The sequence below is a fragment of the Argentina silus genome (genome assembly GCF_951799395.1).
Source record: "Argentina silus genome assembly, chromosome: 20".
NCBI classification, from domain to species: domain Eukaryota; kingdom Metazoa; phylum Chordata; class Actinopteri; order Argentiniformes; family Argentinidae; genus Argentina; species Argentina silus.
In genome coordinates, this window is record NC_139674.1 from 11,110,065 (window position 1) to 11,123,173 (window position 13,109).

The following is a 13,109-nucleotide window of genomic DNA, read 5'->3' on the forward strand; positions in this document are numbered from 1 at the left end:
ATCCCCATTAGCTGTTGCTACTGCAGCAGCTACTCTTCCTGGGATCCACGAACAACCCTAAAACACAGTACAGAACAGTTATAGAGTGGCTATATGCGCATAATAATACAGTAATACAATTGCAGTGACTCTATAACCTCCATACAACAACAGTAGTTTATGTTGGTGTCCTACTGTAGGTGGAGACCAGGACTATGTGAAGTGGCTGGCCCATTCTACAGAGGAGAAAGACTCTCCCACTGATGGGTGTGTCCTGGGCTACAAGGAGACCTTCCGGAGGCTGAGGAAGCTGTCCGTCTGCAGGAATGGGCGGGACTATGTTGTGAGCAGGCAGCAGCGCCCCTGCCTCTGCACGAGAGAAGACTACCTATGGTAAGAGCCACTGATACACTGCTGGATTGACCATAAATGACCATAGTGAACAAACATAATTGTCCCTAAATTGGATTTAAGGCTAAGGCAGAGGTCTAGGCATATACTGTAGTTGCTGACCCAGCGTCTGTACTCCAGCGTCTGTACTATATCTGTTGCAATGGCCTAACGTGTGTGTTTCTCCTCACCAACAGTGACTATGGTTACTTTCGCCATGAGAACAGCTTGGAATGTATGAGACAGCTGGACACGATAGACCACACCCTGGAGGTGTGTCTAAACGGAGAGGAGAAGGAGCTTCAGACGTCAGGGTAATAATGACACACACACACACACACACACACACACACACACACACACACACCTAGATCTAGATGTCCTTGGAGCGTACGAGTAGACATCTAATCCATTCTGATGGCTACAGTATGGACACACACTCACTTTAAGGCATAAACAGATGCACATTAACAACACCAACTGTGAAGACGTGCACGCACACGCACGCACACACACACGCACACACACACACACACACACACACACACACACACACACACACACACACACACACACACACACACACATACACACATACAGCTCATCTGTGGTCTCTCTGTGTAGGTACCGTAAGGTTCCCAGGGATAAGTGTGAGGGAGGTTTCACTCCTCTGCGCCAGGTGGAAACAGTCAACAGGAATTGTGGGAACTCCAACCAGGTCCCGTCTCCAAGCCCCTACGCTGACTCTCCTGTGAGTGTGACCTGTGACCTGTGTGTTCCTACTGTAGCCTACTATTCTGTATACAGTACATGATTGTGTGTGTGTGTGTAATATGCATCTGTGAATGTGTTTGTGTTTGCCTTTTGAGCGTGTGTTTTAGTGACGGTATTGTATCAAGGTTGTGATTCTTTTTCCTGTACATACTGTCACAAATGTGAATGTATTCATTCACTGTGCAAGGCCTCATGGGAAAGCCTTTATTGAAGAGAAGCCTGTTTTAGTTTAGAACACCATATTGATACTTTGGAATGTCATGACCAGGAATATGACACATTTCTATCTGTTTTTCAGGGAGAGAAGATGGTGTTGATAGTGGTGTGTGTTGCGGTAGTGATAGTTGTTCTGGTAGCTGTGGCCATCGCTTTCTTTGCAGTCAGGAAAATGGTCTATGGAAACAGGTGAGCACACACACACACACACACACACACACACACGCACATGCACGTACACACACACACACACAGACACACACACACACACACACACACACATGCACGCACACACAAACACACAGCTTTTCAAATTCTCCTACGCAGTGACACCTATTATTGGTATTGTTGCAAACTCTTTCAAACTAGCAACATTGCTAAAGGTTCGGATCCTGAACACACTCATGGGACCGGTGCTGCTAACCTTTGACCTTTGAACAGTGTGACGTGAATAGCTCTTCTCTGCCCCCTGCAGGACGCCTGTGTATCGCTTCTCTGCCCTGCAGCTTCAGGACAGCGACCGCTGTGTCACCGCTGACCTGGAGAGCGGCGCTAGCAGCAACGGGACAGCCTTCCCGGAGGATTCAGATGACGTGAGTGGTGTTTGTTAGCCAGCGGAGGCAGGAATCTGAGGACGGCTCATTGTAATGCACACTTCATGTGCACACGTGCTTGATACCATTCCTTATTCCATTACATGCATTACAAAGAGCCTGTCCTCTCCCCTTCCACTTCCACCAGCCTCCCTTGGTGTTAGCATGGTGTCTGCAGTCACTGATATATGAAAGTATAGACTGTATGTGAGTGGTGTTCATTTGTATGGCAAAAGCCCTGACGAAGGCTGCAAAGCTGAAACACGTTGGTTTTTTACCAATAAAAACACCTTTGTTTTTGTCCTCCAAGAGTGGTTGAATACCTCTTTCATATCCGTATGTCAAAATGCAACATATACAGTATTTTCTTTTCACACTTATTTTGTAGGATCTTATTGAATGAAGACCTGGAGATGGAATAAGGAATAGCCTATTGGAACAAGGAACATCAGAGCAGCGCCCGTTCAGCTGCCAACAGAGGACATGGCATTAATGGGATATACAGAACCTGTGATATCTCAATAAAAATAATTGTATTTATTGAGCTAAGAACACTTTACTTCAAGTTTCACTGCTCTGTTAAGTATTTAATTTATGTACAGTTTTTTCTTTTTTTATTCTTATGTTTTTTTGTTTTTTTTAAATCTCAGACGATGTTGTTTATGTGTGGAACACAGTCTGCTCTGTTTGCCAATGTCTTTTACACTGGGTTTATTATATTTTTATTTTTAAAATTGTACTATTCTTCATTTAGCTAGCTACCTTTACCGTGTTCATGGAAATGTGCATTTCCAAATAATTCATTCTGTATTATCTTCTCATGATATCCAAGAAAATAAAATGATGTCTGATGTCTAATCATTATGTATCCATGATATACGACACAAAAAGTATTCTCTGTATATGAATCGAACTTGCCATCATCGTGCTACAATGTGCTACTGCGCTACAAAGTACATAGCCAGCTACAGTTCCATAGACCTCCACACTAGAGGGCGCCCTGCTCACTAAAAGCATAACAAGGTTCTTCTTCGTGGGAGGAGTAGAGACAAGGAAGAGGACTCGACTTAGGATCTGTCATCAGACAGAAGGCTCCGACAGTAACGGTTGTGCTTCACAGGTAAAATTCATTTATTGTGTGTAATCCAGCATTTAACTTAGACTGCAATATATTGCATTGCGATATGTCTTCAATTATCTTACAGCACTTAATTTACCAAAGGCTACCAAGGTTAGCTTGCTGGCTAGCTAGCTAGCTAACTTGACAGATGACATAGTGGACTGTAGAGCAGATAGCCAGCTAACGTATAGGTTGCCTTTATGTTATGTTATGTTATGTTATGTTATGTTATAAACTGTTTGATAGTCATTCGTGTTGTGTCATGTTGTTTAGTCGCCCCATTTGTGACTAGGATTGTATTTATATATCAATTTAGATGTTGTGTGTGTATAATAATTATACACAACATTCAAACAAAAATGTAGATATAATCCTAGCCACAGATGGGGCAAATTGTTTAAGCTCGCAAGGTCTATAGTTAGTAGTATTGTTTTCTCTGAAATGATGTTTCGTGGAGTGGTCTTCGTTTCTTGTTCATTACTCTTAGTGACTGTCGCACGTTCAAAGCTTTCTGCAGGTTTGTGAAACACTGTGTACATTGCATGGTTTCATGTGCCAATGTAAACACAATTCACATTGTTGTGTTCTCAAGGGCCATTAGTTGTGGTGTATTGACTGAAGACTCTGTGGTGTACTGAAGACTCTTCGTAGCAAAATGCTTCGAACTGGAGGTAGGTTTTTGCCATTGGTCTACCAGTTGTGATGCCTGAGGTATACCTGATTATATGCATGGTATGCATGTTGGTCTGATGACATTGCAGAAATCACTTGTCTTAGATGTAGGTTGCCTTTGTCAGTGTGTGATATTTCTTGATTATCTTCATGCCTTTGGTAGTGTAGCAAGTAGCTTACTCACCATAGCTTTAGTAAATTGTGATCTATTTTAACTTCTCTCTCTCTCTCTCTCTCTCTCTCTCCCTCCTCTGTCTCAGGCCTCTTGAAGTTGGTAGCAGTGGTTTGTATCTTCATGTTGGCTATGTTCCTGGCCTTTGAGCTGCTGGACATCAATATGGACTTTAATTTGGCAAACATGTTTGGTAAGTCTGGCTGTGGCTCATTCTGTGCATTCCACTCCATTACCACCAGTCACATGAAAGAGTCATCTTTGAGGAGGGGTGGGGGGTCTTTACTCTGAATTATGGGGTAAGACTAGCCTATAGCTGTCATGTAAAAAAACACCCTTCGGGTCGTGTGGTAGAGACAAAAGCTGATGCGATTCCCCAAAGGTCAACTCTGAAACAGGATAGCTAGCATTTTATTATGTTTTCTGTATACTGTAAACCCCTAACTGACTTACAGGAGGTTTTCTGAGCTAAGTCCATTGGTGTGACTCCCTGAAATAAGCAACTCATGAGTCGACTTCTTCATTTAGCCCTACTTCTGTATTTCATAACGGTTAAGTTCTTGTGTCTGAAATCAGTGTTTTCTGTCCCTCCCCAGCAAGGTCTGTCCCAGTTGATGAAGGCCGTAAGTACACTCTCTAATCACTTATATCTGTCAGTGTCTTCACCTGTTAATTCCATTTTGTCTATCTTAAGACATTCTGTTCTTCTGTATTCTTTCCCCCATTTTATATGAAACGCAGCGACGGTCTTAACAATGACAACTCCACATCATGTATGCTAAAGTGTTTTGGTTGTGGGCTACAAAAATATAAGGAGTCACAGGCCAAACAATATTAACCGCGGCGGTTTTCAACCACTAACACTGCAAGAAAAACTGTGTTTTTAGACCAGAAAACCCCTGTGCCATCGAAAGTTATTTTTCTATCAAAATAACTATGACACTGCAGAACAGTTTACCTGTTGACGTTACAGCAGTTTATTGATGTGCTCACATATTACAGTAGGCATTTCTGTATCTTAAATTTTATTTAAATTAATACAATAAAACTCTCATTCAAAAAGCAGTGCAAAAAAAAACTGGGTGCTAAATAAGAACAGGAGAAAAGGTCAAGAAAGGGTAGTCTCCAACAAGTATTCAGACTGGTCCTTCAGGTAATTCTTGTGAAGAGTACAATCTTAAAAAGAAAGAATGTATACAGTAGTCGGTTTTTGAGTCATCAAAAAGGTTTGCTTGCATACGTACAGTGCATTCGGAAAGTATTCAGACCCCTTCACTTTTTCTATATTTTTTATGTTACAGCCTTATTCTAAAATGGATTAAATTACATTTTTTCCCTCATCAAAATGTCACATAGTACATAAGTATTCAGACCCTTTACTGAGCACCTTTGGCAGCGATTACAGCCTCAAGTCTTCTTGGGTATGACGCTACAAGCTTGGCACACTTGTATTTGGGGAGTTTCTCCCAATATTCTTTGCAGATCCTCTCAAGCTTTGGCTGTGTGTTTAGGGTCGTTGTCTTGTTGGAAGGTGAACCTTTGCCCCAGTCTGAGATTCTGAGCGCTCTGGAGCAGGTTTTCATCAAGGATCTCTCTGTACTTTGCTCTGTTCATCTTTCTCTCGATCCTGACTAGTCTCCCAGTCCCTGCCGCTGAAAAACATCCCCACAGCAAGATGCTGCCACCACCATGCTTCACTGTAGGGATGGTATTGGCCAGGTGATGAGCAGTACTTGGTTTCCTCCAGACGTGACGCTTGGCATTCAGGCCAAAGAGTTCAATCATGGTTTCATCAGACCAGAGAATCTTGTTTCTCATGGTCTGAGAGTCCTTTAGGTGCCTTTTGGCACACTCCAAGTGGGCTATCATGTGCTTTTTACTGAGGAGTGGCTTCCGTCTGGCCACTCTACCATAAAGGCCTGATTGGTGGAGTGCTGCAGAGATGGTTGTCCTTCTGGAAGGTTCTCCCATCTCCACAGGAATTCTGGAGCTCTGTCAGAGTGACCATTGGGTTCTTGGCCACCTCCCTGACAATGTCCCTTCTCCCCCTATTGCTCAGTTTGGCTGGGCGACCAGCTCTAGGAAAAGTCGTGGTGGTTCCAAACTTCTTCCATTTAAGAATGATGGAGGCTACTGTGTTCTTGGCGACCTTCAAGACTGCAGAAATGTTTTTGTACCCTTCCCCAGATCTGTGCCTCGACACAGTCCTGTCTTGGAGGTCTGCGGACAATTCCATTGACCTCATGGCCTGGTTTTTGACATGCACTGTCAACTGTGCGACCTTATATAGACAGGTGTGTGCCGTTCTAAATCATGTCCAATCAATTGAATTTACCACAAGTGGACTCGCATCAAGTCGTAGAAACATCTCAAGGATGATCAATGGAAACAGGATGCACCTGAGCTCAATTTCGAGTGTCATAGCAAAGGGTGTCAATGTGATATTTCAGTTTTTTATTTTGAATAAATTAGCAAACATTTCTAAAAACCTGTTTTTGCTTTGTCATTATGACGTATTGTGTGTGTATATTGATGAGGAAAAAAAATCAATTGAATCCATTTTCGAATAAGGGTAACATTAACAAAATGTGGAAAAAGTGAAGGGGTCTGAATACTTTCCGAATGCACTGTACGTGGAGCCGAACAGACTCATCATTCACTGAAACGTACGTTGTTGAATTCTTGAGTTTTCTCTGGGCACGTTATCCCGGCAATTATAGTGAGGCACTCTTTAAGATTCAAGATTCTTTATTTGTCACGTGCATACAAGTATACAGTGAAATGCAAAAGTGACAGTGCCACAGAGTAGTGCAACAATAAGTTTTAAAATAGAATAAAATAAAATAAAATAGAAGTACTAAACAGTATAAAGAGAAGGGTTTTCTGTGCTGGGCAATGAGCTGAGCTACCTCATAGCTAGCCATTGTGGCCTTTTCATGTACTTTTTTGGCACGAAAATACTACTGCTGTTGAGCTAGCAGGCTAGCTGTCAGATGTTTAACTTTCTGCTCTCGCTCTGTGCCAGTATACGAAGTGTAGGACTGATTTCGACAGTTTCGTAGCGTCTTCGAACATTATAAACTTTCATCACCGCAACAGATTCCATGCAAGTCAAACAAACACACTTCCCCATGACTCCTGTGAAAAACTATTCGTTTTCCTGAGGTAAACGTATTTTTTTTTTTAACTGAGGTAAAAGTTTTAATCGATGAGCAATCATTGCAATGTTCGGCATCGACACCTAGTGTTGAAACTAAGAAGTGTAATATACATTTTCTAATGGGACATATTCCATTTTATTTTTAAAATTCACGCCGGGCCACTTAAAAACCACAGTTGGCCCGCAGGCTGTAGTTTGGCCATGCCTGCCTTAGGTACTTCATGTCTTGGCTTTAATTGTGAGTGCATAGCAAGGTGGATTAGCAGTGGAGTAGAGTCTTGTGTTACTGTCAATCAGGTTTGTAATCAGGTTTGTAATCACTCATGTGTTATTGGGAGTATTACTATGTGTGGCATTTGTAGGGCCTTTGTTGATATAGGCTGTGATTGTGAAAGGTAATACTGGGTGTGTAATCTCGGCATTCATTGGAATTCCATCCACAGCTACCAAACCTTCCCGGTATAAGTGTGGCCTGTCCAAGCAGTGTCCAGAGGGCCACTTCTCCTTTAAGATGTCCAGTGGAGCAGCCAGTGTGGTGGGGCCAAAAATTTGCCTGGAGGACAACATGTAAGAGAGAAGATACGCCCCTACCTTCAGGAGAAAAAATTAACATCGCCACATGCGGGTAGATTTTGGCATTGGCGGGTAGACCAAAAACTACATTTTGTGTCCTGCCTATCTTGTTTATGGCACATACCTATTTACACAATAGGATATATAAATATGACAACCACCCCCAAATATGCCTTCAAGGAAGTGTGTCTCATCTCAATGTTTCCCAAGTATTGTAACAGTTGTATGAAGTGTGGTAATGAAGGGAGTCTTATCTCCTATCTTATATTCAAACAATGTGTTTAAACTTAGGGCAGGACATTCTAAACATGTGGGTTCACCCACATTATGAATACGCTCTATTGGTACCTTTCTTTCAGAATAATGAGTGGCGTGAAGAACAACGTTGGAAGGGGAATAAACATTGCCTTGATTAATGGTAAAATACACTCTGTTCTACACTGTTCTTTAGGCAAACACTAATCCTCATTGTATATATATTCATATCTCTCACTCTGCTCGACACCTGATACCATTAGGTGATGAGCAAACAATGATGTGTTATCTGAATAGTCCTGAACTTCGGTCAGGGATGGGCAGCTCCGGCCTCGGAGGGACACGGTGTAGTGCAGATTTGTCTGTAGCGCTAAAACACCTGATTCATATAATCCAGGTCTACATAGAAGAGTCAGGTGGGTCGGTGCTGGGCTAGTACTAACCTGCACACATTGTCTGTGGCTCATTAGGGACTGGAGTTGCCCGTCCCTGCTTTAGTTAAAGGAATGGTGCAACTAGATTTGGTTAATGTTCTATGATTGGTTAATGTTCTATGTTTGGTTAAAATTCTTCTTACCTTCAGTTGTCTTTACATGCCAGTAGACTGTCAGCAGCATCCACGATAATATATAGATATTTTTTCCATTGCTCCAGGCTCACCACAGGCTAACAGTTAACATCGCTCTCCCAAAATGACTACTGTAGATTTAACATCACTGATGTTATATTGGCTACAATTTCAGAACTTCTAAAGATAATAATATATGCCATTCAGCTGATGCTTTTATCCAAAGCGACTTACATTGCAGTGAGTGCATACATTTTTCAGTATATATGGTCCCAGCGGGAATCAAACCCCCAACCTAAGCGTTGTTAGCGCCATGCTCTACCAACTGAGCCACAGAGGACCATAGATAGACAGTTGTAATGCTGTCCTAATCTACCACTAATTATACCACACTGTTCACAGTAACTAAATGCACTATGAACTATTTATGGTGATGATCAAATATTGACCAGAATATTGACCAGAATAGCACTCTGATTGATAATCCTTTTTTTTCCCCTCACAGGAAAGACGGGAGCGGTCCTCGATACCGGTAGCTTTGACATGTGGGCCGGAGGTGAGGCTGGTTTACGTGATTTGTTTCTTGTTTGGCATTTCACGTCGGAGGTGAATCTCAAAAGTCTCCTCAATTCCTCGCATCTTCTCTCCTCACCGCCTCCTCCAATCACATCCGAGGAGAAGGTCTTAGGGGAGGTACCTCAGATACTCTCCTCCTATTGAGAAGGAGGCAAGAGGAGATGAGGAATGAGAAGATTTCTAAGAAACGCAAAAGAGGAAAGACTTCTAACCGTCTGGGAATGTGTGGGCAAACGAGTCAATGTAACTGTGAATGTGTGTCCCCTTGGCAGATGTCAACACTCTCATTAAGTTCCTGAAGACCATCGAGGAAGGGACCGTGGTGATGGTTGCCACCTTTGATGATCCTTTCACAAAGTAAGAGCTCTTGACACAAGACAAAAGGATCTCAAATTGTCTCTCACCTATAGAGGACAAGTCCAAGCTTTGCAAGTACTTATGACTGGGAGTCAGCATTTTAAATAGTTTTACACAAGTTACATTTGGCGCAAAACTAGAATTTAGAAATGACCATGCTGTAAGAACTATCATTAGTCTACCAATGGACTCAAAAGGAATTTGACCCCAAGTCTGCTAATGTTAGCAAGGTAGTTACAATCAATGAATGTTGAGGTTTGATGTGGTTTACTGTGCCAAGCTAAAGAAAGGGTTGGTGACAGTTGGATGTTTCCTGATCATGTCATTGACGTTGCTCTGTGTTCTGTCCACAGGCTCAACGACGAGGCTAAGAAGCTGATTGCTGACCTGGGCAGCTCCAGTATCAATGCTTTAGGCTTCAGAGATAACTGGATATTTGTGGGAGGTAAAGGGATTAAGACCAAGAGTCCCTTTGAGCAGGTAATTTAACCCCCTTCCTAACCCTGGTTTGTAACCTCTTTCACCTCTCTTCGCTGGATGGCCAGGCCAGAGCTAGGTTCAAATAGTATTTCAAATCATTTCAGATCCTAAGCTTTGCTTGATTGAGTTTGCCTGGCCCAATTGAACCAATGGAATAGTCCCAAAAGTATTTCGACCCATGTCTGGACCAGGGATATGGTCTGGATGTAGTAAGTGTTGTATTATAGAATGTAGAGTGGACACAATGTCACGTGATATAAGTAGAGCCATGAGTTCTGTCCACATGACCAGCACAGGGTTAGGGTTAGTGAATTTTATTTTCCATTCACAGCTCCTTTCCACATATTTTATTTATTTCAATTTCTTTAATATTTCCAGATTATTTTATTAAGATTGACATTCGACATCTGACATTCCCTACCCCTGTGTTGCAACATACTGAATATTTGTACTCCATAACCCACACAACGGAGCTGCTCCTTCAGGGTTTACCTTTTATGGTTCCTCGTGTCCTTGGGACGCCAGCTGTTCTAGTGTTCATTATCCTTATCAGAATAGAGGCCAGGCCAGGCATCAGGGGTTAATACAAACATACTGTGTGTTTACCTTTCCAGCACATAAAGAACACGGCAGAGACCAACAAATACGAAGGCTGGCCCGAAGTGCTGGAGATGGAAGGCTGCATTCCCCAAAGACAGGAGTAACCCCCCCCCCCGTTACCTAGAACAAACTGATTCCTGAGTGTGGAGTAAGTGGCTTCCTCTCTCCTCGTCTCCTTGCCCCCTCATTATGTTTTTACTAATTGATCTGACCATGAAAAACTCCTGGCCCGACTCATGACCGCCGTCATGACAGGTGAAAGCACAAGCTTTGTCTCAAGCTTCTTTGTATAGTTTTCACCTAATCTGTCCATTCAGGTCAGTGCAGATGAAGGGATTGGATACGAGGAGAGGAAGCCACTGCCGGATGAATTCCAAATGGACTCCTAGCCCCTTACTCCCAATCCTTAATCAAATGGTAGTAACTTCAGCTTGCCGTCTGATAAGCTGGGTGGAATTTCTACCATACTGCTTCTTGCATTTTTGGTTTTGTCTATTTATGGAGAGAGAGGGTTATGGTTAGATCACTGTGAAATTTGTAAATATAACTACGGAAAATGAACCAAATTATAAGATCCTTTTTCAAAGATCCATGTTGTCATAATATAATTCCTTGAATTTACAGATATTCTTAGTAATGTCCTATGACTTAAAAGTGCATATGCTGTAATATTGCATTTTTGTCTATAGGGATAGGTTGTTTTTGGGTGGGGTGTGGAGGGGGTGCGGGTCTAGATGTTTGTCGTTGAAAGCACAAGTGCATGTGTGTGTGTGTGTGTCTCTTGGGAAAGCTGTTGGACACTTTGATGTTTTGGACAGGAACACATATGTATGGTTCAGAAAAGAATGAATCGAAAAAACATGTGTTTTTCAATGATTGACGATTGTTGTAATCACTTGGGATTGTAGGACAACATTCAAAACAGTGAAAAACTGTAATAGTCCGGGAAAACAGTTGATATCTTTTTCACAATACAATCCCACTTGAATAAGTGTCTTTTGGTTTACCTTTAAAACTACTTACTTTCTATCATATGTCTTCCAATTTGCTGTGTTAATGTTAGGGTAACTTCATTACTACTGACTGCATTTTAATCTCACTGTCACCTCTCTCTTTTGATAACCTTAGTCGTAGTCAATCTGGGTGGTATATAAGAAGGCAGGAATCAGTTTATCAGAGTTAGCTACCTGCTTTGAGAAGCTTGGGTTTTTAAAATAAATAAATAAATTGAATATTTAGAAAAGTTGGAATAAAGAATATGGAGCATTGTTTGGTGTCAAAAGTAAGATTGAAGATTGAAGAGTTTTCTTAAATCATAGAAACAAGCATGATGAACAACCTGTTGATCATGTTTTGTGACATTTCCTGCAGAGTATGAACAATTTAGTGCAGAGCCTGTTTGGCAGCTTTGCAGAAATTGCTAGCTCTTTAGTAACTATAGTAACACCTAGGGGTAAAAATATCCTCCACTAATAATCTCAGTTGTCACCATACCCATTTCCTGAGACTATAAGCACAATGCTATCAGCCTTTTAACTGTTTGATCCTTCCGAATTAGCCCCAGGATTAAGTTTGTTATGCTTTCAGGGCAGTTAAGTTATCCTAATGTGTCTTTTGTGAATCTAAAACCATTTTCCCCATTCACTGTAAGTACTTGCAATGAAGGATTTATTTTACCCCGCCACTGAGGGGTATATTACCTTTTTACTCAGTGAAGTGGACTCTCCATATTGCCTTTTACAAAGGATCAGACTTGTGAATCAATGGTTTTCTACACATTTTTCAATGTGCCCAAATGTGGACCAAGGGAGGATACCATTCTGAAAACAAGCACCCTGCCCTATGTTTTTGATGACTCCCCCTAGTGGATATTTGAGGGGAAAAAAAGTGGGTAGGTTTGGTGCACTTTTCTGTCCATAATTCTTTCTTGCACCAACCCAGGAAGGGATAGATGATCAGATATCGAGGGTAGATGTAAGGGATCATGTTTTCAGAATGGAATCCTGCCCACAACTGTGCCTTACCTAACCTATAGTAAAACCCATAGATGGGTATGTATGTTTTGTATTCCCGATTCCTGATATCATTGTTAACCAGTAGCCCTGCAATATCATGAGAACCACTGAAGTGTTCATCTTACCCTTATCCATGTGACAGGAGAGTAAACATATTTGACGCTATTCTGATCTTTTTTTTGTCCTCATTTTGTTGCAATGTCCTTTAATCTCTGCTGTGATACGAAACATTCAAATAACTTTTTTATTTATTAAACTTAAATTAAGCGTGATTAATAAAGCTCATTCCGTCTTCAATGGTGTTCTGTTTTTTCTTGGTAACTAGCCTATGCCTACACAACACATTTACTATTATTTAGAGTGTATAATTATCTTGTAGGGACATCTTATCTTCACACCTGTTTGGTTTCTATGACAACCCTTCATTCACCAGCGTAAACCTACCAACCCTTTTGAGCGCTGCAAGACCTCTTGAGTGAAAGTCGGTTACGGTTACGGTTACGGTTTTATTCTTGTGGACATTTTGAGTATAATTTCACTTCAGTGAAATGACAATCCTACAGTATTAAATGCTGTACGTTGTAAAGAAATGAAGAATTCAATGAGTGA

At 41.6% G+C, this 13,109-nt stretch overlaps 2 protein-coding genes across 3 annotated transcripts in view; both read left to right on the forward strand.

Annotated features, from left to right (window-relative positions):
- Window positions 1-2,804, forward strand: part of LOC310820475 (sortilin) — an 11,131-nt gene extending 8,327 nt beyond the window's left edge. For both annotated transcript variants that reach the window (XM_083692110.1, XM_083692111.1), the window contains exons 16-21: window positions 180-372; window positions 567-683; window positions 994-1,120; window positions 1,442-1,548; window positions 1,835-1,952; window positions 2,341-2,804. In XM_083692110.1, coding sequence (XP_083548236.1) covers window positions 180-372; window positions 567-683; window positions 994-1,120; window positions 1,442-1,548; window positions 1,835-1,952; window positions 2,341-2,355 — 677 coding nt within the window. In that variant the 3' untranslated portion in view covers window positions 2,356-2,804. The remainder of the gene's footprint in view (window positions 1-179; window positions 373-566; window positions 684-993; window positions 1,121-1,441; window positions 1,549-1,834; window positions 1,953-2,340) is intronic.
- Window positions 2,805-3,028: 224 nt separating this feature from the next.
- On the forward strand, window positions 3,029-12,791 carry fam3c (FAM3 metabolism regulating signaling molecule C). The gene is made up of 10 exons (XM_083692132.1): window positions 3,029-3,072; window positions 3,665-3,743; window positions 4,005-4,109; window positions 4,513-4,539; window positions 7,520-7,643; window positions 8,009-8,067; window positions 8,978-9,028; window positions 9,321-9,405; window positions 9,759-9,885; window positions 10,500-12,791. The coding sequence occupies exons 2-10, from the start codon at window positions 3,728-3,730 to the stop codon at window positions 10,587-10,589; spliced, it is 684 nt and encodes a 227-aa protein (XP_083548258.1). The 5' UTR covers window positions 3,029-3,072; window positions 3,665-3,727; the 3' UTR covers window positions 10,590-12,791.
- Window positions 12,792-13,109: the final 318 nt, after the last annotated feature.

What these genes read in the sequence shown, in the direction of transcription:
- fam3c (XM_083692132.1), top strand. An exon ending in TAATTTGGCAAACATGTTTG is followed by an intron (nt 4,110 to 4,512) that starts GTAAGTCTGGCT and finishes GTCCCTCCCCAG; the next exon opens with CAAGGTCTGTCCCAGTTGAT. An exon ending in TGTCCCAGTTGATGAAGGCC is followed by an intron (nt 4,540 to 7,519) that starts GTAAGTACACTC and finishes TTCCATCCACAG; the next exon opens with CTACCAAACCTTCCCGGTAT.